The 21,782-nt window shown below is 48.9% G+C and overlaps 2 protein-coding genes across 4 annotated transcripts in view; both read left to right on the top strand.

The window, feature by feature from the left end:
* wwc1 (WW and C2 domain containing 1) overlaps window positions 1–3,266 on the top strand; it is a 34,129-nt gene extending 30,863 nt beyond the window's left edge. The window contains exon 6 of the mRNA XM_062453845.1: window positions 3,257–3,266. The gene's annotated coding sequence lies outside the window, so the exon portion shown is untranslated. The remainder of the gene's footprint in view (window positions 1–3,256) is intronic.
* The window catches only part of sgcd (sarcoglycan, delta (dystrophin-associated glycoprotein)), a 47,640-nt gene that overhangs the window by 14,717 nt on the left and 11,141 nt on the right, over window positions 1–21,782 (top strand). For all 3 annotated transcript variants that reach the window (XM_062453841.1, XM_062453842.1, XM_062453843.1), the window contains exons 3-5: window positions 10,540–10,641; window positions 12,927–13,014; window positions 13,866–13,985. In XM_062453841.1, the coding sequence (XP_062309825.1) occupies window positions 10,540–10,641; window positions 12,927–13,014; window positions 13,866–13,985 (310 nt within the window). The remainder of the gene's footprint in view (window positions 1–10,539; window positions 10,642–12,926; window positions 13,015–13,865; window positions 13,986–21,782) is intronic.

Here is a 21,782-nt window from a genome sequence, read left to right on the forward strand (position 1 = left end):
GAGAGAGAGAGAGAGAGAGAGAGAGAAGAGAGAGAGAGAGAGAGAGAGAGAGGGGCCTAAATAGACAGCAGAATGGAAAACAGAAACAGGCCTCGAGAGAGAGAGAGAGAGAGAGAGAGAGAGAGAGAAAATAATATAGATAGGGGAGGGAGAGAGAGATAGAGAGAGAGAAAATAATATAGATAGGGGAGGGAGAGAGAGATAGAGAGAGATGGAGAGAAACGGAGATACAGAAACAGAGAGAGAGGGAGGGAGAGAGAGAGAGACATTCAGCCAGTGTTGGGAGCCGCTCGCCCAATCAGGAGGAGGGAGTGATGAGCTGCTTGTGTCCGTTCATCTTCTCTGGGTTTTCACAGAGCTAAGCAACAAAAACACACGGGAGGAGAGAGGGCGAAACGGCCACAGAGGCTGAATGAATCTCGGTCCTCAGCCAGCATCTGCATGGCTGTTTACTGATGCAGGCAGGCTGCAGTGTTTAACAGACCATTCTTTCCCCACAAGAGACTAGATTGGATGCATGTTTAGTTCACAGGCTGTTGATGATGATTAAGGAGCAGCTGGCTGGTTGGTTGGTTAGTTGCCTGGCTGGCTGGATCTATAATAGGGCTTTGTGGTCCATGTGAGAGGAAACAGGAAAAAAAAAAACATTGCATTGATTCACTCCTACATAGATTTTATTCAGTCATTCATTCATCCATCCATACATGTATACACATATACATACATACATCTGGTCATTCATCCTTGTGTCCCTTCATCCATATTTACATATGTAGGTGTATATAGTTGCCCAGTATAGTGCTGGGAGTGAACTGCCATCACCAAATCCCAAGCCAGCTAGCTACATAGCTAGTTGGCTACCAGCTAACTTCTCTACCAACTAGCTACATAGCTAGCAGCTAACTACATAGCTACCAGCTAACTTCTCTACCAGCTACCAACTAGGTACATAGCTAGCAGCTAACTACATAGCTACCAGCTAACTTCTCTACCAGCTACCAACTAGGTACATAGCTAGCAGCTAACTTCTCTCCCTCCTGATTCTGAAACCTGCGCTTCACTCAGGAAGTCTGGGTGGTTTCCATCCCCTTAGCCCCACCACGGCTCCCCAATTACAGCTGACGTTGGCGTTGCATCATCCTGCGTTGGTCGGTCTTTGTAGAGTATGTGCAAGGCTCGTCCGAGCGATCCCCGGAGAGTCCTTTGTCCGGAGCTGGCCCCTGTCTGATTGATCAAGCCTCTGTTTGTTCCTCCTGTGAGACCCTGGAATCGGAGGAGACAGGGGGGGGGGGGCGCAGAGAGGGGGGGGGGGGGGAGGAAAGAGGGAGGGAGGGAGGCAGAGAGGGAGGTCAGTGTCTCTTTGAAACTCAGATCAAAGCCATGAAGGTTCCCTAGAGGCAGAGACTGAGCCGCTGCTTTAACCTGTCTGTGCTGTGGATGGAGGGAGGGAGAGAGAGTGCAAGGGACAGAGAGGGAGAGAGAGAGAGGGAGAGAGAGTGCAAGGGACAGAGAGAGAGAGAGTGCAAGGGACAGAGAGAGAGAGGGAGAGAGTGCAAGGGACAGAGAGGGAGAGAAAGACAGAAAGAGACAAAAAGAGAGAGTGAAAGACAAAAGGGGGAGAGAGAGCGATGAGAGCGGGAAAGAGACTGTGTGAGAGACCGAGATTGAGAAAGACATAAAGAGAGGAGAGAGAGAGGGGAGAGCGAGATGGCCCGCAGGCCAGACTATAGGCTTGACTGCTCGCTCTCTCTGGTCTCCCTGTGGACATTCTCCGTCCAAGCATTCAGTCCTGCCTTCAGTATCCTGACAGGGAAGAAATAATATAATCAATCAAGATCGGCCAATCAGAACGGAATTAGGTCACACACGTACAGAAAGAGACACACGTACGCACACTACATACACACACACAAAACACACACAGACACAGCTAGGAGTACAGTGTGTCTACGCAAGGAAACAGACACAAGAAGACAATCGCAGTGTGACTCGGGGTGGGGGGGACGTCAAATTCTAAAATGCATGGCCAGATGTAGTACAGTGAACAGGGTATGAAAAGTGCAAATACTTTTGATAGTTCTTTTAATGAAGAGCCAAGTGGTTTCCTTAAGTGTAAAACACTTCATTTAAATGCTGATTTATTGAAAGGGAATTGACAGCCCTGAGGAAACCCTCACTCAAACCTATTTCAAACAGCATTTGCTCTCTCGTTTAGAGGGACTGGTTCTCAGTGTCATTAATTAGCCAGCAGACTAGGCCCCCGGTGGCAGGTACAGGAATTGTTGTGGCTGTTTGATGTATAACTCAGATCTTTTTTTGCAATGCCAAGAGTGCTGTGCCCTGTGGAATATTAAACAAAAAGACCCTGGGGCTATGTCGTGGTGGCTAGCTACTGTAGCTAGCTAGCTGCGCTTGACTCTGTGATGTAGAATTACACGTGTCATCGACCTTTCCCTCAGGCTAATTTGTGCTATAGCCAGCTAGCGTTAGCCTATGCACACAAAACGAGTTTGGATGTGTTTTCAGGTTATAAAAAAGTTGAATGAGTCTACCATACTTGCCGTTTTTAAAAGGGCAAAAGATAACAGTATCTACAGTAGTTTGTTAACTTTAGGAACTTTAGGAGAAGGAATCCCCTTTGAAATACAGTTCAGTGTAAAAGCTTGCTTATAGCTTGTCTTTGCAAGACTTTGTTCCAATAGGCACCCTTTGTGGATGTGGTTGAATCCACATTTTCTGATAATTTCTACCTTGTCATTTTCTTGCTTCTCTGTACTGAGGTGCCAATGAAGACTTGCGTGTGAAAGAACAGGATGGTAGAATCCAATAGAGGCTGGGGAAATTATAGATTTCTGTCTCAATGTCTTCTCTCTCTCTCTCTCTCTCTCTCTCTCTTCTCTCTCTCTCTCTCTCTCTCTCTCTCTCTCTCTCTCTCTCTCTCTCTCTCTCTCTCTCTCTCTCCTCCCCTCACTCACTTCCTTTCCCACCCTCCCTTCCCTTCGATTTTTCTGATTTGTAACAGATCCTTTACTGAATAAGACTCAGCCCTGTGTCTCATTTTTTGCATTATAGCATCACTTTAAAGCCCAACGGTAAATACATTTCCCGTTCTATTTTAGTCTCAAATCCTATTTACATGAAACACCCTTGAAGACATATTCTACTGCTTGGCTTAGAGGACACAGTAGTGCCATGAAGGAGAGCGAGGGATGAAAGAAGCGAGGGGGGGGAAGAACGAGAGAAAGGAGGAGAAGAGGACCAGAAGGGCCGAAGTTCGGCAGAGTACGGAGATAAAAGCTGACATCTTCCTGCGGTGTAGGCCTGGTGTTTTTTATCTGTGGGTTAGGGATGCGAGAGATAAGATGTGTGTGGGGGGAGGGGGGGGCACAGAACAATTTACCCTCTGTTATCCTGCTACCCTCCAATAACACAGGGAAGCAGGAGACTTTTTCTCATGCATGGGATTCGCATTATCCCGATAAAGCCCCAGCCTGGTACAGGACTGTGTAAAATGCCATCACAACATGGTGAAGTGCATCATGTCGGAGAGAGAGGATTAGACTGGAGGTGCACCATATGCCCGGGAACAACCACACAAACGATGTGAAACGTTCGGAGACCGAGATGAATACCTTGCCAGACACACAGGATTGAACCCCCCATAGAGAGGGAGAGAAAGAGAATAAGAGGGGAAGGGAAAGAGAGAGTGAGGGAAGGAAGAAAATATATAAAGAGAGAGCGATAAACGGAGACAGGAAAAAAGGAGAGCGAGAGAAAAAGAATAAGAGTAAGAAAGACGAGGATGAAAATGAAAAGGGAGAGCGGGTCTCCGGTTGTGACTGAGTGCAACAGCCCCATGGCAGCCCACCCTCACCCCCCACCCCCACCAAGCTGGCATCTGGGACACAATAAGGCAGTGCGACAAGCCTGACTGAAGAGATGCAAAGCCAGTAAGAGTCTCATTCCACTTGATCTAAGGCAGAAAAAGAGGAAGATTGCAATTGCTTTTTCAAATCCCTCCCTGAGGAAACCCACCATCCCTCCCTGAGGTAGCTTGCAACCCCCCCCCCCCCTCCACCCCACCCAAATCCCCCCTCCACCCTTCCTGCTGGCACCGAGGCAGGGGCGGGAGATGTCGTTTACAGTAAGAGACCCCCCTCACCCCCCCCCCTGCTCCCCTCCTCCCACCTCTGCTCCTCTCGCTCTCCACTGTGACTGTCTTCTGTCTATATCCTTCCCGCTCTCCTTTCCTCTCTTTACCTCTCCTCCTCTACCTCTCTCTCTTTCCACCTCTACCTCCCTCACTCACTCACTCTCTCTCTCTCTCTCTCTCTCTCTCTCTCTCTCTCTACCTCTCTCTCTCTACCTCTCTCTCTCTCTTTCTCTATTTCTCTCTCTCTCTACCTTTGCCTGTAGCTATTGCTGGTGCGACGTGCGGCACCAATCAATTAAGAGGTTATCACCGTGGCAGCAGTAGCAGGGTGACCACAAGGAGCACATGCTGTCATTGACACGCGGCAGATAAAACGGTTGTAGAGATGAGAGCTGTTACACGACGCTGGCTGAGGACAAGACCTGTCGAGGCCCACGCTGGTGGAGCCATGTTGGTCGTTCTACAAACAGCAATGTCAAATGACCAATGTATATAAATACTTTGTGTACTCATGTGAAGTTACTAATAGTGCGAGTCTCTTAAGTACTGACTTTGCGGTGTTTTTGAATGCAGTTTAACTAGTTTTAACTTAGTTTAACTAGGTATATTTTCGAAATGGCCACAGGATTATTTTGTGCATACATACTGTATGACCAATCAGAGCACAGATGTTTCAAAACTCCTGTACTGTAGACTCTTGACACTTGGCACAAAGCTTTGGAGCACGCCCACCCTGTGCAGACAGGTCCGTAAAAACACGCTGCAGCGAGGACATTTCGTCGACACTGGGAGCCGGGGAAACATTCCGGAATGTTCTATGTTCTATATTATATAATTCTTTTCCTGAGACATACTGCACTGATTCAAGCCTCGGGATGTTTTGGAATTGTATTCTATGTTTATTCCATGTACTGCCAACTGTACACCACAAACAGTAGCAATTAACAAGACAGTGAGTCTTTTCAACCATTTACACAAGCTGTTCTGGACCATCAAACACAGGCAGATCCACAACCGGACAGATCTTTCATACTCCGTGTCCATCCTGAAGTCTACGGAGGCCTTGAAAGCCTGTTTTTGTCTTTTGATGTCCTGCCTTGAAAACCAAAACCTATTCAATCTCGGGGCCGCCGGTTCAATAAAAACGACGTGTCGTAAATTCCTGAGGGAGAGATAGAGAGATGGAAAGGTAGAGGGTGTGGGAGAAAGATAGAAGTAGACAGAGATGGAGAGGGAGACAGAGAGAAAGAGAGGTCAGAACACGGATAGAGAAAGGAGCGTGAGAGAGATGGAGACGCTGATTGTCTGTGTGTCTGTGTTCGTATGCCTAGCAGATCAAACCGTGGTTTACAGATGATGTGGGCAGTCTACCCCCACGCATCAGAGGTTGAGTGCGGTCTATTCTAGAACATTGGATCTCATCAACAATCCACTCAATCAAACACACACAGATGACAGTCATCGCCTTCACCTATCCACTGAAGTCTTGCTCCCAGATGCACTCTAATACACCCCCCCCCCCCCCCCAAGAAAAAAAAAAACATCTCAAGAAATTAAACGAGTGCTGCTAATTAGAGGGTAATAATATGTAATAAAGGAGAAGCAATTGCTCGTCTATCACAGCCCATCCATTACCTGTCTGGGGGGTGTAAGGGAGGTAGGGGTGGGGTGGGCTCCGGGGTACGAGACACAGAAGGTTCTCCACTCACACATCCATCACTGTCGCGGGGCGCCTTGATTCAGCACTCCTATAGGCGTCTCAGGGCTGCGCTGGGTGGGGCCCTCTCAGATGAATATGAAGTTAATAGGAAATCCATAGCGGCTGACAGTGACAGGTGGCAGTGGGGGCGACCAGGGAGCAGTAATGAAGCGCCCCCTTCTTATATCAGGGTCACCTCAGACGGAGTGGGAAGCTTGTTTATTCTCCCAGGTTAATTAAACTGGACAGATATCTCTCTTTCTTTCTCTCTCTTTTTTCTTCCTCTCTCTATTTGCTTGTTTTCTCCCCCTTTCCATCTCCTGCACTCTCTCTCCACCTCTGTATGTCTCTCTCTCTCCCCCTTCTCCCTCCCTCCCTCCCTCTCTCAATTTCTGCCATTTTTATCTCAGGATCAGAGAGACAGGAAGCCTGGTGCGCAGCTATCCCAGAGCTAATTCCACAGATAGGTATCAGAGAGTGCAGCTACACGCCCACAGCACAGCAGTCTGCTATCCAGCGATCACCTGTAGAGTGTGTGTGTGTGTTTTTGGAAACCAGAGATTGAAACTTTTTATAAGCGCCCAAGTGTGAACTCCTTGCTATTGTGTGGAGTACAGGGAGCAGGATGACAGAGCAAGACTCAAGTATTCTGTTGCTACAACTCTCTATCTCTCCACATATCTTGTTAGTCTCTCCACATATCTTGTTACAGTCTCTCCACATATCTTGTTACAGTCTCTTCACATATCTTGTTAGTCTCTCCACATATCTTGTTACAGTCTCTACACATATCTTGTTAGTCTCTACACATACAGTTAGGTCCATAAATATTTGGACATTGACACCATTTTCATCATTTTGGCTCTGTATACCACCACAATGGATTTGAAATGAAACAATCAAGATGTGCTTTAAGTGCAGACTTTCAGCTTTAATTTCAGGGTATTTACATCCAAATCAGGTGAACGGTGAAGGAATTACAACACATTTTATATGTGCCCCCCCCCCCCCTTTTTAAGGGACCAAAAATAATTGGACAAACTAACATAATCATAAATCTAATTGTCACTTTTAATACTTGGTTGCAAATCCTTTGCAGTCAATGACAGCCTGAAGTCTGAAACCCATAGACATCACCAGACGCTGGGTTTCGTCCCTGGTGATGCTCTGCCAGGCCTCTACTGCAACTGTCTTCAGTTCCTGCTTGTTCTTGGGGCATTTTCCCTTCAGTTTTGTCTTTAGCAAGTGAAATGCATGCTCAATTGGATTTAGGTCAGGTGATTGACTTGGCCATTGCAGAACATTCCACTTCTTTGCCTTAAAAAACTCTTTGGTTGCTTTCGCAGTATGCTTCGGGTCATTGTCCATCTGCACTGTGAAGCGCCGTCCTATGAGTTCTGAAGCATTTGGCTGAATCTGAGCAGATAATATTGCCAGAAACACTTCAGAATTCATCCTACTGCTTTTGTCAGCAGTCACATCATCGATAAATACAAGGGAACCAGTTCCATTGGCAGCCATACATGCCCACGCCATAACACTACCTCCACCATGCTTCACTGATGAGGTGGTATGCTTTGGATCATGAGCAGTTCCTTCCCTTCTCCATACTCTTCTCTTCCCATCATTCTGGTACAAGTTGATCTTCGTCTCATCTGTCCATAGGATGTTGTTCCAGAACTGTACAGGCTCTTTTAGATGTTTTTTGGCAAACTCTAATCTGGTCTTCCTGTTTTTGAGACTCACCAATGGTTTACACCTTGTGGTGAACCCTCTGTATTTACTCTGGTGAAGTCTTCTCTTAATTTTTGACTTTGACACAGATACGCCTTCCTCCTGGAGAGTGTTCTTGATCTGGCCAACTGTTGTGAAGGGGTTTTTCTTCACCAGGGAAATAATTCTTCTGTCATCCACCACAGTTGTTTTCCGTGGTCTTCCGGGTCTTTTGGTGTTGCTGAGCTCACCAGTGCGTTTTTTCTTTTTAAGAATGTACCAAACAGTTGATTTGGCCACACCTAATGTTTTTGCTATCTCTCTGATAGGTTTGTTTTGATTTTTCAGCCTAACGATGGCTTGCTTCACTGATGGTGACAGCTCTTTGGACTTCATATTGAGAGTTGACAGCAACAGATTCCAAACACAAATACCATACTTGAAATGAACTCTAGACCTTGTATCTGCTCCTTGTCAATGAAATAACAAACTCCCATGAGGGAATAACATACACCTGGCCATGGAACAGCTGAGCAGCCAATTGTCCAATTACTTTTGGTCCCTTAAAAAGGGGGGGGCACATATAAAATGTATTGTAATTCCTACACCGTTCACCTGATTTGGATGTAAATACCCTGAAATTAAAGCTGAAAGTCTGCACTTCAAGCACATCTTGATTGTTTCATTTCAAATCCATTGTGGTGGTATACAGAGCCAAAATGATGAAAATTGTGTCAATGTCCAAATATTTATGGACCTAACTGTATGAAACTCCAGGAGGAAAGGCTGCAGTGCCACGGATGTGTTGAGTGGAAATCAATTTACTCCTTGATGCTGCATAAACTATGGCATGCTGGATGGTACCTGACTCCCTGGGGGGGGGGGGGGGGGGGGAATGAGAGGGGCGAAGGAAAGAGCGAAGGAGGGGAGACAGGCGGCGCCTGAGAGAGAGATGGAAGGGGCGGGGAGGGAGGATATAGTATGAAGGGAGGAGAGTGGAGGAGAGGAGGTGCACCTGAGTGTTCAAGGGGTTCCACTGTCAGCAAATGGCTGAATTATTCATGGCTGCTCTCCTCTATGACTGCACCACACCAGGCCCACTGCAGAGAGAGGGGGGGAGAGGGGGAGGCAGGGAGGGAGGGAGGGGGGGTAGGGAGGGGGAGGGAGGGAGGGAGGGAGTGGGAGTGGGAGGAGAGGGAAGCAGGGAGGGAGGGGGGGTAGGGAGGGGGGGGAGGGGAGGGGGAGAGAGAGGGAGGGTAGGGAGGAGGGAAGGGGAAGTGGGAGTGGGAGGAGAGGGAAGCAGGGAGGGAGGGGAGGTAGGGAGGGGGGGGGAGGGGAGGGGGAGAGAGAGGGAGGGTAGGGAGGAGGGAAGGGGGAGAGAGAGGGAGGAGAGGGAGGGGGCGAGGAAGGGAGGGAGAGGGGGAAGGAGGGGGCGAGGGAGGGAGGAGAGGGAGGCAGGGAGGGAGGGTGAGAGAGGGATGGAGGGGGAGGGAGGAAGGGACGGAGAAGGAGAGGGTGAGAGAGGGAGAGATGAAGTGAGAGGGAGAGCGAAGAGATAAAAACATGCACACACACACACACACACACACACACATACAGGAGACATAGGGAAAAAGAGGATACTTGACGGTGACAAGCCGATCCCCAAATGTTCATTTTCTCCTGTGACAGCTTAGAGTGTCTCCTCTTCTCAAGTTTAGGGGGGGGAAGGGGGGTACTCTGGATCTCCGTTAGTGTGGGATTCCGGGAACTCATGTTCCCAGGGTGCAGTGCGTGACGGTTCCAACTCCAATAGGAAACAAGACTTTGATCGTTGAGCGGGGTTCTTCCACCTGCTGCGTACGACACACAAGAAACCCCAAACACACCTGAACACACCTGAACACACCTGAACACACGTAGACTTCAGTGTTGGTGTGAGGTTGAAGCTTTTGTGTGACGTGTGTGTGTGTGGAAGTCTTGTTGAGATTGTGAGGAGGATTTTCGAGGTCTTGATCTCCCTCTGGTAGCCCTCCTTGTGTGGATCTGAAACCGTTTGGAGACAAAAGGACTCATTTGAAGAGTTGAAGCCTATTTTTTCATATTCTCTTTTTTTTTGTTATCAATTTCTCGCTTTCTCGTCCTGTCTCTCCATCTAGTCATCTCCTTGTCTTTCCTCACCATCCCTCTCGTCTTCCATCTCTCTCTCCCCCCTCTCTCTACCCATGTCTTTCATCCTCTCTCTCTCTCTCTGTCTCTCTCTCTCCTCCCTCTCCCTCTCCCTCTCCATCTCTCTCTATCTCTATCCCTATCCCTATCTCTATCTCTAGCTCCCTCTCTATCTCTGTCTCAATTCAATTCAATGGGCTTTCCTGGCATGACAGAACACATGTTCATATTGCCAAAGCAACGGTGGAATTCCAGAAATTCTCTCTCTCTCTCTCAAGGCATGTTGTTAGTTTTTGTCTCCGTTTAGCTTGCTCTCCATCCCTCTCTCCCCCTTGTCCAGACCCAATCATGCTCTCTGTCCTCCAGAGCACCCTCTGGGTCCCTCTGTCCTCATCGCTGACCAGAGAGGCGCTGCAGGGACACATGTTGGAACCAGCGCCTTCCGTGTTCCGTGTGCTCCGTGTTCCGTGTGCTCCGTGTTCCGTGTGCTCCGTGTTCCGTGTGCTCCGTGTTCCGTGTGCTCCGTGTTCCGTGTTCCATCCTCTCAATCTCCTCTAATCATCGGGTTCCGTGTCTCTGGCACGCACAAAGGGGACTGGGGGGGGGCGTGCTCTGACGTGCTCGTGCAAAGGTCGTGGTTCGTAGGTCAGGGGTCGCCGGGAGCCTGAGATGAACCGCTGAGCTTGGATGCGAGGGTCTGTGTCCAGTTAGGGGGATGGGTATGGTGAAAGGGATTGTGATGACAATATTGATTCATCTTCATTATTTCCTCTCTTCTTCTCCTCCCTCCCCTCCTCCCCCCTCCCCCCGCCTGCTTCTCCTCCAGGATGGGATGGGGAGTCTGAGGATAACAGAGAAGGGTGTGAAGCTGGAGGGAGACTCGGAGTTCCTGCAGCCCCTGTATGCCAAAGAAATCCAGTCCAGACCAGTAAGCCCCACCGTCCCTCTCCCACAGCCTGTGGGTCTGTCTTTCTTTATGTCTTTCCTTTTTTTCTTCCTTTCATTTCTTGCTTTCCTGGTGCCGTGCCTTTTGGCGTTAAAGGCGTTTATATTTACTTGTCATGAGATCCATGGCTTCATCGCTTAGTGCAGCAAAAAAAAAAAAAAATGGCGACAGAAGCATTTTTCTTTCCTTGTCGCGAATCCAAACAACTTCACACACAATTCCGCATGTCCTCGGTTCCCGGGTAACACAGCTGCCCAGTTTCAGCTCCACTCAGTGCCCTGTTCTCCAGATGATCGACACACACACGGATTCCCGAATGTGGATGGATGGCTTGATAATGCTTCATCTCTTCTGTCTCACACCTGCAGAGAGGGAGGGGAAGAGAGGCGGGTGGGGGGGAGAGCGAGAGGGAGAGAGGCGGGTGGGGGGGAGAGCGAGAGGGAGGGAGGCGGGTGGGGGGGAGAGCGAGAGGGAGGGAGGCGGGTGGGGGGGAGGCGGGTGGGGGAGAAGGAGGGGGAGGGAGGGAGGCGGGTGGGGGGGAGGGGGAGAGGGAGGGAGGCAGGTGGGGGGGAAGGATGGGGAGGGAGGCGGGTGGGGGGGGGGGAGAGGGAGGGAGGCGGGGGGGGGAGAGAGAGAGGGAGGGAGGCGGGTGGGGGGGAGAGGGAGAGAGGCGGGTGGGGGAGAGAGAGAGGGAGGGAGGCGGGTGGGGGGGGGGGGGAATTGTAATTGTCGATAGGAAAGAAGAATGGAGGCAGACATGTGGCCAGTCCAGGGGGATTCAGAGGAACAGATTATAACCCTGCTGTTTCTTCTGCACATGTTATACTCTCTCTCTCTCTCTCTCTCTCTCTCTCTCTCTCTCTCTCTCTCTCTCTGTCTCTCTCTCTGTCTCTCTCTCAGTCTCTCTCTCTGTCTCTCTCTCTGTCTCTCTCTCTCTGTCTCTCTCTCCCTCTACATTTATTTATTTCCTTCTACCACCCCTCTCTCTCTTTGTTTTTCTCTCTATAGTATTTCTCTCTCTCTTATCCCTTCTCTCTCTATGGAACCTCCTTACCCCCCTCTCTCAGAGAAAGGAAGAAATGTTCATTTTGATCAATAAGTTAACCCTTCATTGCACTACCTGCTTCAGAACGTAGACACCCTCATATCAGAATCAGAATTCGGTTTATTCGCCATGTATGTTATACAAACACGGAATTTACTGTGGCAGGGAGGTGCAAAACACTAAACATATACGAATCTTAAATTAAGTAAAAGTACAAAAGTTTAACTATTTCTAAGAACTAAACAATCTAAGAATACAACAATTTAAATCTAAAATAAAATATATATAAAAATAAGAATAAGACTGAGCAGCGTGAGTGGTCAACACTATAGAGTGTTGACCACTCTATAGTGTAGACGACTGATGACACCCCCCCCCCCCCCCCTCCCCCAAGTCAAACCTCAAATCTTCACCAGGAACAAAACACATTTGCTACCGTTCACCTCTCAGCGTCAAAGCACAACTCATTGTCTCGCTAATTATGTAAACATTAGAAGAGGGCTCTCTGAGAGGAACTTGGATCAGTTTCGGAGACACACAATGCGATCTGAGCAGCTCACTTCTGGCACCTTCTCTTGGTCTGCGAGCGACGCACAATAGCGAGCTGCTATCACTAATTATGAAGTTGATTGGAGCATGAACGATTACTGAGGGGGCAGGAGCCCTCGCTTCTGGCTTTACCTGTGATCTGCATTTCTGATTGGCGCTCGCTCTTTGGGGAAATGGAAAGTATCTAATAAACATGCTCTCTCATCCTTTTCTCTCTCTTCCCCCCCTCTCTTTCTCTCCCTTTCTCTTTCTCTCTCTCTATCTTTGTCGCTCTACTCCGGGTTCTCTCTCACTGATGCGATGCTATGGGTGCAAGATTATACTGGATGTTATGTGATCATCTCTGTGTGTGTGTGTTTGTTTGTGTGCGATAAAGATCATTTGAGTGTGTGTGTGTTTGAGGTGGTGTGTGTGTGGCTTGAGGTGGTATGTGTGTGTTTGAGGTGGTGTGTGTGTGTGTGTGTGTGTTTGAGGTGGTGTGTGTGTGTTTGAGGTGGTGTGTGTGTGGCTTGAGGTGGTGTGTGTGTGGCTTGAGGTGGTGTGTGTGTGGCTTGAGGTGGTGTGTGTGTGGCTTGAGGTGGTGTGTGTGTGGCTTGAGGTGGTGTGTGTGTGTGTGTGTGCGCATGCTCTCTCTCTCTCCATCTTCATCCATGTGTCTCCTTCGCCCCAACAGGGCAGCCCGCTGCTCCTGCAGTCCTCCCGAAACGTGTCCATCAACATCCTGAACCAGAAGAACCAGCCCGTCACCCAGCTAGTGGCAGGTCAGTCCTCCAGACACCACAGAAGAAGACGAGCAGGCTGAACGTGCGAGGGAAGGGGCTCCCCCGCTGCTGTTCAGGGAGGAGATGTGTCCTTGTTTGGGGCGCTTCTTTTTACTGGAGACGGTGCGCTCGTTTGAGAAGCTGCTGGGGAGTCAGATGGCTGAGCGGTTAAGGAATCGGGCTATTAATCAGAAGGTTGCCGGTTCGATTCCGGGCCGTGCGAAAATATAAGAGGCGGGGGCATAAGAGCGTCTGCTAAATGACGAAATGTAAATGCTATAGTTGGTTTTATGGCGTTAAATGTAGCCTTGATGTATAGTGTTGACAAGCAGAGTAATGTCCTATAAACGGAGACTAAATTGATGGAAATCTAATCACTGAACAGCAACAAACAAACATATTTTTGTTTTTTTAGTTGCATTTCTGTGTCTTGTAAGGGTTGAACCAGAAGCAGTTGCTTTCACCACATGGGAGAAAATCAACCACCGTTCGAGCATGAAGGGAAAATGAGTTGTTTTGTTGTTTACTTGGCTATACCAATATTGGTTTCTTTGGTTTTTGAGTGTTGACTTCATTCTCCTTTGGGTTTGTAAAGGATAAAGTGTGTGTGCAGGCGCACGCGTGTGTGTGTTGTCGGAGTCTATGTGAGTGTGTGCGGGCATGTTTGCATGTGTGTGTGTAGACGTTGGGAGTCAATGACGGTATGTTTGCAAAGCATCAGGCATGTCTGTGCCCGTGTGCATGTCTGAGTGCACAGTATAGAGCTGGTGTGTGTGTGTATGGACAATATTGAGATGGTCCTGTGTGTGTGTGTGTGTGTGTGTATTGGTGCGGTGTCTGTGCCCCTCCAGGATCCAGGGGCGTGCTGGCTCGGGGGAAGATGCTGGAGGTCAAGTCCAGCACGGGGAAGCTGCTGTTCTCCGCTGACGAACAGGAAGTGGTGGTGGGGGCTGAGAGGCTGAGGGTGATGGGTGAGTTCCAGGAACCCTGCACTTAAGAACACCGCTCCTGCACTCCAGAACACCGCCCCTGCACTCTAGAACACCGCTCCTGCACTCCAGAACACCGCCCCTGCACTCTAGAACACCGCCCCTGCACTCTCCACCACTAGACTTTGACTCATCTCGTATCTCTTTGGCCCACTACTCTCACTATGCCTGCAACCTCTCTCCTATAGTGGCCTTTCTCATGTCATCCTGTGTTGCCAAAACACACTTATCAAATCTACTCTGATCTGGCAAAACATCAATTACACATTCGACGTAGACAAAAAGCCAAATTACAACCGGCAACACGTCTAATGAGATTGTACACTTTTGAAGCACGCCTGAGCAGAAATTAGATATTTAATATCAGACACATTTCTTCTCCTCCTTCGGTGGGATTCCTCGGGTCCTCCTCGGGTCCTGCTCGGTTGGTGAATCATTCACACGGGGGGGGGAGAAACTCCACACATGAAAAGAAAACAGATTCGCTGTCAATTATGTTGTGTTCTGTTTTCAATGAAGCCACATTACCAGAAGAATGGAGAGAACAGATGCTCTTCTGTCTTTCTGTGTCAGCACACACACACACACACGCCATGCACACACACACCATGCACACACCATGCACACACACACACCATGCACACACCATGCACACACACACACCATGCACACACACGTGCACACACACGTGCACACACACACACACAAACAACCAAACATTTCAGAGTTAAAGGTTTGTGAGAGTGGACTGGAAGTGAGAGAGACAGAGAGAGAGAGAGAGGGGGCGAGAGGGGGTGAGAGAGGGAGAGAGCGATAGGGGGAGCGAGAGAGACAGAGACTCAAATTAAAAATTCAAAACCAAAATTCTCCAACAAACGTCCAGCAGCAGCAGCTGTATGAGTCTGTGCTCTGCGATATTCCTCTGTTTCCATCTCCTCTCTGTCAAACAGACAAGGAGTCGTCCAAACCTCCTATAAAGATGCCACATGCCATTACCAGATGAATCACTCCATCCCAGCCAATAAAATACATGATTATGCTGAGCATATAACTTTAATTGGCCCAACTGAGGTCATTGGAAATCCATGATACGGCCTTCATAGCCTTTGTTAGCGTTTTACAGCTAGCCACAGTGAAACACTGCTCAGCTAAACGCGGTCGGCCTGGGCAGAGGATGACACTGGTCGAAGGCACTGCAAAGTCCCCAGCATCATCATCCACGCTTGCTAGCTTAGCAATACTTAGTTTTACCATGCCGTATTATTTTAGAATGCGAACTTTGCAAAGCATGCCAACATTGCAATACTGCTTTGAGATGCTAATTAGGCTATCTGTCATGTAAAGTAGCAATGCAGCAATAACAACAGAAGGCGCTTTAGATTTGTAAAGCGAATCCACTTTGCGCAGGGTGTCTTACATGTAAGAATAGGAGTTTTGATTACAAGATAATGTGTGATCAGAATGAAAACGTTAACTCGAGATTTGCTTTCATGGCCAGTTGAAGATGATTGTTATGTTTGTGTGCACCTCATACTCAGACAAACGAGACTAAATCCGCGTTGCCAGGCAACACTTACTTGTTGTTGTTTACTGTTGCTTCACAACCAGCGAGCCTTTTTAAACCTGCGAGATCTTTACCAAGCAAGCAAGCTAAACCTGTGAGATGTTACCAAGCTAAAATATATAACCCTGTGACAGTTTATCAAGCCAACCGTTTAAACCTGTAAGATCTTACCAAGCTACACTATTTAAACCTTTTTAAGCTGCAAGTTGTAACGTAAAATACATTAGAAAATGAGGAACAGCGCCCTATTCTGGTCTGAACTTCACTTTCAACAGAATTGGCTGGAAAGAAGTGGGCTCCGCTCTTACTGAGCCGTCTGTGTTGCTAAACAACTCTCAAAGGGACTCATTAGCTTGCACAACATGTTCGTATCGGACAAAACTAGTTTTTTTTTTATGGAAAACTATTAGTGCTGCCTTGTATCTGGAAGATGTTACCATCCTACACTCTATTAACCGGTTAAGATGTTACCAAGCTACTCTCTGTATAAGATGTTTGTAAGGTGTTGATACATGATTTAAACCTTTTTTTACCGACAGTTGTTAAAACCTCTAAGATGTTGCAGGGCTGTCAACTTTTCAAAAAAAAAACCTTGGAGTGAGATTTGTTGGTGCCAACCAAAATGTTGCTGCAAAGAGTTGGCAGCCCTGATGTTGTCATGTCTTAGCGTGGGAACACACAGGTTGACACAGTGAAGGTAAACAAGTCTTTAGTGTTTCTGGCAGGAACAGCGAAGGCGGTTTTGTTGTCTGAACTACTTGTGTCGTCACTTCACAATATATCACTGTCTGTCCAAACACACCTAGAGAGGCAACGTCACATTAACATCGCAGCTTTTGAGTTACTGGGCCAGCACTCTAACTTGGTTCTGAGCTAATGTAGTTTAAAAGCGTACTTGTCAAACGCTGTTAGCGTAAGTTAGCGAACTTGCTCCGAAGGGAAGTCTGATGTCTCGGAGACATCAAATGATGTCGTTTCGGTTCGCTACGTGATTTTTCTTTATGAGTAGAAGACTCGAATGAATGTGCTTCAAAATCACAGCAGCAAAGTTCTCTTGTCATACCTTGTGACAACATAGCCATGTACTTGTAATGCCGTTTCTTGTAAAACAATTACACTGGGACGATGGGGGGTGGGGCGAAGGAGGGGGCTTGATATCTGGACTGTCAATCAGAATCTGTGTATCTGTACGGTACAGAATGCAGAACCACACAGCATTTTCATGATGCGCATGAATCACGTCAGGTTGAGGTCCTCGGCTAAATGGCGTTGTGTGTGGTCGTTAGCTTCACCTCCAGGAGCCTCGTTCGCTACAGGAGAGGCAAGCCTTCCTCCATTATGCTCCACAGCTAACCAAGCCATAATCAATTACACAGGAAATCTCGATGGGAGTACGACATTCATTACAGTAGAATGAGAAGACTCGAAGCAGCTCTCCTCTGTGGTAATTACAACCTGCCTGGAACAGGGAATTCCAGAATTGTCAGTGGAGAATGCTCAATGGAGTTATGACTACCTCCCAGCTATACAGTGTAGTCGTAAGCACACACACACACCAACACAAGCCCACCTTCCCTCATAACAGAGTAATACGTAAACACGCACTTGCATACATGTGCGCGCACACACACACATCAATGTATCCCAGAGACACGTCAACCACAAATTAGCTTGAGCCCACAGCATAATGCTGTTACCTGCTGCTGGTGTATTTGTTATAATTATAATTAAAGCTCATTGATTAGCCTCAATTACATCCCATTGACTCACTGCAACGGAGGCTAATTTAAATTGAATCCCACACTTGATAATTCCAACGCCCTCCCCCCTGCCTCACACCCTCCCAGGGAGTCAGGTGGCTGAGCGGTTAGGGAAGCGGGCTAGTAATCTGGAGGTTGCCAGTTCGATTCCCGGCTGTGCCAAATGACATTGTGTCCTTGGGCAAGGCACTTCACCCTACTTGCCTCGCGGGAATGTCCCTGTACTTACTGTAAGTCGCTCTGGATAAGAGCGTCTGCTAAATGACTAAATGTAAATGTAACTCCCTCCTCCTCACCCTCCCTCACCCCCTCCTCACCCTCCCTCACCCCCTCCTCACCCCCTCCTCACCCCCTCCCTCACCCCCTCCTCACCCCCTCCTCACCTGCTCTCTTTCCAGGAGTTCCATCCCATAAATCCGCCGCCCGCCGACCAGTCACCGACGTTAGATTAGATTGTTACCGTGGTTTCGAACGGCGGTACTGTCGCGTCCACTGTAGACCTCTCTCTATCTCTATCTCTCTCTTCTCCCTCCCCCCCCCCCCCCGTCCCTGCCACTCACTTTCACCCATCGGGCGAAAATACGTAGTTCCGCCTTTCAAATGTGGTTAGGCGTCGCCGCCACCACCGGCCGCATCACGGAGGCGTAATGTGTTTTCTCTCCGTTGTCGTGACGTGTAATTCGAGGTGTCGTAGGTGACGGCGCTTCCACTCCGTCACCCGCAGCGCTCCGTCTGAAACACCGTCAGCTGATAACTCACGCTAGATAAGGGCTTAATGGGGTCTGATAGCAGGGGCCTCAGATGCAGAGAGGAAGCCTATAGGATTCGAAGGTGACTTTCACGGCAGTCTGAGGTTGTTTGGGGTGTGTGTGTGGTTTTGTGTGTGTGTTCGGCGACCGGTGTGCGTGTGTGTGATTGATGGAGATGGGGATGTAAAGGAAAACCGTTCATGGATGGTACTAGCATGCACACATGTTCTCCCACCTGTGTGTGTGTGTGTGTGTGTGTGTGTGTGTGTGTGTGTGTGTGTGTGTGTGTGTGTGTGTGTGTGTGTGTGTGTGTGTGTGTGTGTGTGTGTGTGTGTGTGTGTGTGTGTGTGTGTGCGCATGACAGAGAGGAAGCCTTGAAGGGAGACTGTGAATGCACGCCATGCATCTAGGAAACGTAGATGTGGATCTGAATTCCAGATGCAAGGCTGGACGCGATAAAGCCTAGTTAACAAGCTGCCAGCTGTTTATGCACATCATCATCACACGCCAGATATGGATCTTTCATAAAACCAGTTTTCATTTTACCGGACTGCCTTCTCCACCTTATGCAACCGATGTCCATTACTGTTGCTTTACTCTCTCAACTTCAAAAGAACCTCGACAAAGTTACAACTCTGTGCGGTTATTAATTCTGAAGGACAAGGAGATGTTGTTTATATCAGAGAGGTTGCCGCCGAACAACATGGAATCCAGACAGTTATATTTCCAACACGCTCGGTAGATGCTTAAGATTCCTCTGAAGGGCTAGCCAAGAACACACACACACCACACACACACTCAAACACTCCTAACCCTCTGTAGAAAAACATCCACGCGTACACAAATGCACATGCATGCATACATACACGCATGCATACGAATGGTCCTTGCCCTCTGTAAACACGCGCACACACACACACACACACCCTGTCTTCGGTAGATGTGCTCAGTAGTTTCACCGAAGAATGCTGAGGTAACAACCAGGGTGCGAATTACGGGGTCTTGGGGGGGGGGTTTGGGGGGGTCTGACCCCCCTAATTAAGACTTGGACCCCCCTAAAAGAGGTCAAAACAACAGGTCGGGGCGGTTGATACACGCCCTGGAGAAGAAGTTGGCCCTCCCCCGATTGTCATTGTATAATTCACACTCTGGTGACAACATCCTTCTCTGTGTCCAGTGTTTTTATCACCCTCCCTCTATCCCCTCTCTTCTCTTTCAGCTTGTTTACAACTTGCTCATTTATAACCACAGACCGTTTATCTTTGAATCATTAAGTGTTTTTGTTTATCTTTGTAAAGAGGCTGCTTTCTGCGTCAAGCCAGATGTAGTATTATTATTATTATTATGGTGTGGAGGCTGTTGTAAGAAGGCACCATCTCCCCCTGCTCCGTCAGAGGCGGCACGGCGCTGGATGTTCACAACGTGTCCAGCATCGATTTGGTGCCGACCTGGTGCCGCCTTGTACGTGTCATGCTTTACAAGCTGTGTTTACATCCCATAACCCCCCCCCCCCCACACACACACACACCAACTCCCCCCCACCTTTACAGAACACGGCACTAAGCAGCACCAGTGGATCCATGATCCTGATACGACCCCATCAGTCTCCCCTCCAGCCTCCCCTGTGATCCAGTCTAACGAGGAACCACATTGTGAATGCATGTCATTACAGCAGTGCCCTTCCCCCTCCCCCTCCCCTGCCTTCCCCCGAAGAGCTCTCCAGGCGAGCGTTCCTGACCCACGCTGAAGAGCTCTTCTCCTCTCTTCTTTTCTTCTCCTGTTCCGGGGGACGACGACCACTCACTCCCGTAAAAGGTCCTCGGGGTCCTTGAATACCAACTGATGTCATTTCGACATTTAACGGTACAGTCAACTGGCAGACAGGCAGGCAGGCAGCCCCCCCCTTTTGCCTGGAGTTTTGTTCCGGACGTTCTGTGGATGTACGTTTGTCCCTAATTACGGTTGCCACGGTGCCCACCCTGTCATTAATGGAAGAGAACTGACGGTGTGTTGCTAGGGACTGAGGCCATTAACTCTCATGGAGAGGGGAAGAGAGAGAGAAGGAGAGGCGGAGGGAGGCAGGGAAGGAGGGAAGGAGGGAGGGAGGGAGCAGGGGAGCCATCTACTGAACTGTAGCGCCGACATAAACCTGCGTATTTAAACAGCTAGCTCGCGACTTGTAGATTTATTCACAGACGCTAAAACTGTGAAGATTAGATGCGACCAAATAAAAGCCAGTGTCAACCTTGACCCGCAGTTTCTAAAAGAACCCAGCCCAGGAAGGTAGCAAAAATATGACGTACAGTCCTCTCCAGCATCTTATCCAGAGCATCGGACCCCGCGGGGGGGGGGGGGGGGGGGGGGAATGAACATACGGCCTCTTCGTCTGCTGCGCTCTAACCACCGAGCTGACCCAGGGCTCTTCTCTGCGTTTGTACTGTAGAGCGTCAGATCCCAGAAGAACGTCTGGTTCTGGATTCATGTAGAACATCTGTGGGAACATATCCTGTCAGGCTGAAACACGGGCCTGATGGATGAACATGCCTGGCATCCATGCTGCAGTCGCCCACAGTCATTTCAATAACACTCCATCACGTCAAGTCGCACACACACACACGCTCACACAGACACATCATCACACACAGAGACGATTACACAAACTCAAACACACACTAACTCGTATGCTCACATACAAACAAATACACACCTCCCTCCCTGTTTATGTAAACACTGTGTTCCAGACAGCCCCCCCCCCCCCTCCCGCTTCCAGAACCGACTGATCCTCATCTCCCAAGGCTTCTGGGTAATATCTGTATCGCTAGCCAATATCTCCTGATCTACGGCGCCGATAAACAAAATAACCTCTCGTCTTTCACTGGCCTGTGGACTGTCCTATTTACACACAAACACACACACACAAGCTTACATACACACACATATCTACACACACACATTTACAAATATATATACAGACGCAAGCCAACATGCACACGTGCATACGGTACATGCACACACACATGCACACACACGTGCACACACACACACAGTTCATACGCACACTCACAGACAGACAGACAGACACAGACAGACACAGACAGACACGGACACAGACGGACACAGACGGACACAGACGGACAAGACGGACACAGACAGACACAGACGGACGGACCTCTCTCCATCTGTGTCCGATCCTCTCGCTCGCCCGCCAAGCCCCTCCATCGCACGGGAATCCCCACGCACGCTTCACAACACCCTGATTGATCACCTGTGGACCGAGGGTCAAAGGTCAGCCCTTCACCTAATGGACACACATTGATGAAATCATTCCGGGGGAGACGAGGGAGTTGAAATAAAACTGAAAGGCTGCTATCGATCTCCCTCTCTATCCGTTTATAGGTGTTTATGAGCCGGGTCATTAATGGGGTTGTCGCCGGGGGAAACGGGCAGAGTCAGCTGGTGAGAGTGGTGGAGCTGTCAGAAGGAGTGTGGAGGTGGAGGAGGGAATGGGGGGTAGGAGAGGAGGAGGGGGAGAGGAGGAGGAGGGGGAGAGGAGAGGGAGAGAAGATGAGGAGGAGAAGGCGAGGGGGTAAGGGAGAGGAGAGTAGAGAGGAGGAGAGGGGTAGAGAGGAGGAGGAGAGGGGAGTGAAGAGGGGTAGAGGAGGAGAGGGGAGTGGAGAGGAGGAGAGGGGGAGTGAAGAGGGTAGAG

This window comes from Osmerus eperlanus, chromosome 27 (assembly GCF_963692335.1).
Source record: "Osmerus eperlanus chromosome 27, fOsmEpe2.1, whole genome shotgun sequence".
Taxonomy (NCBI): Eukaryota; Metazoa; Chordata; class Actinopteri; order Osmeriformes; family Osmeridae; genus Osmerus; species Osmerus eperlanus.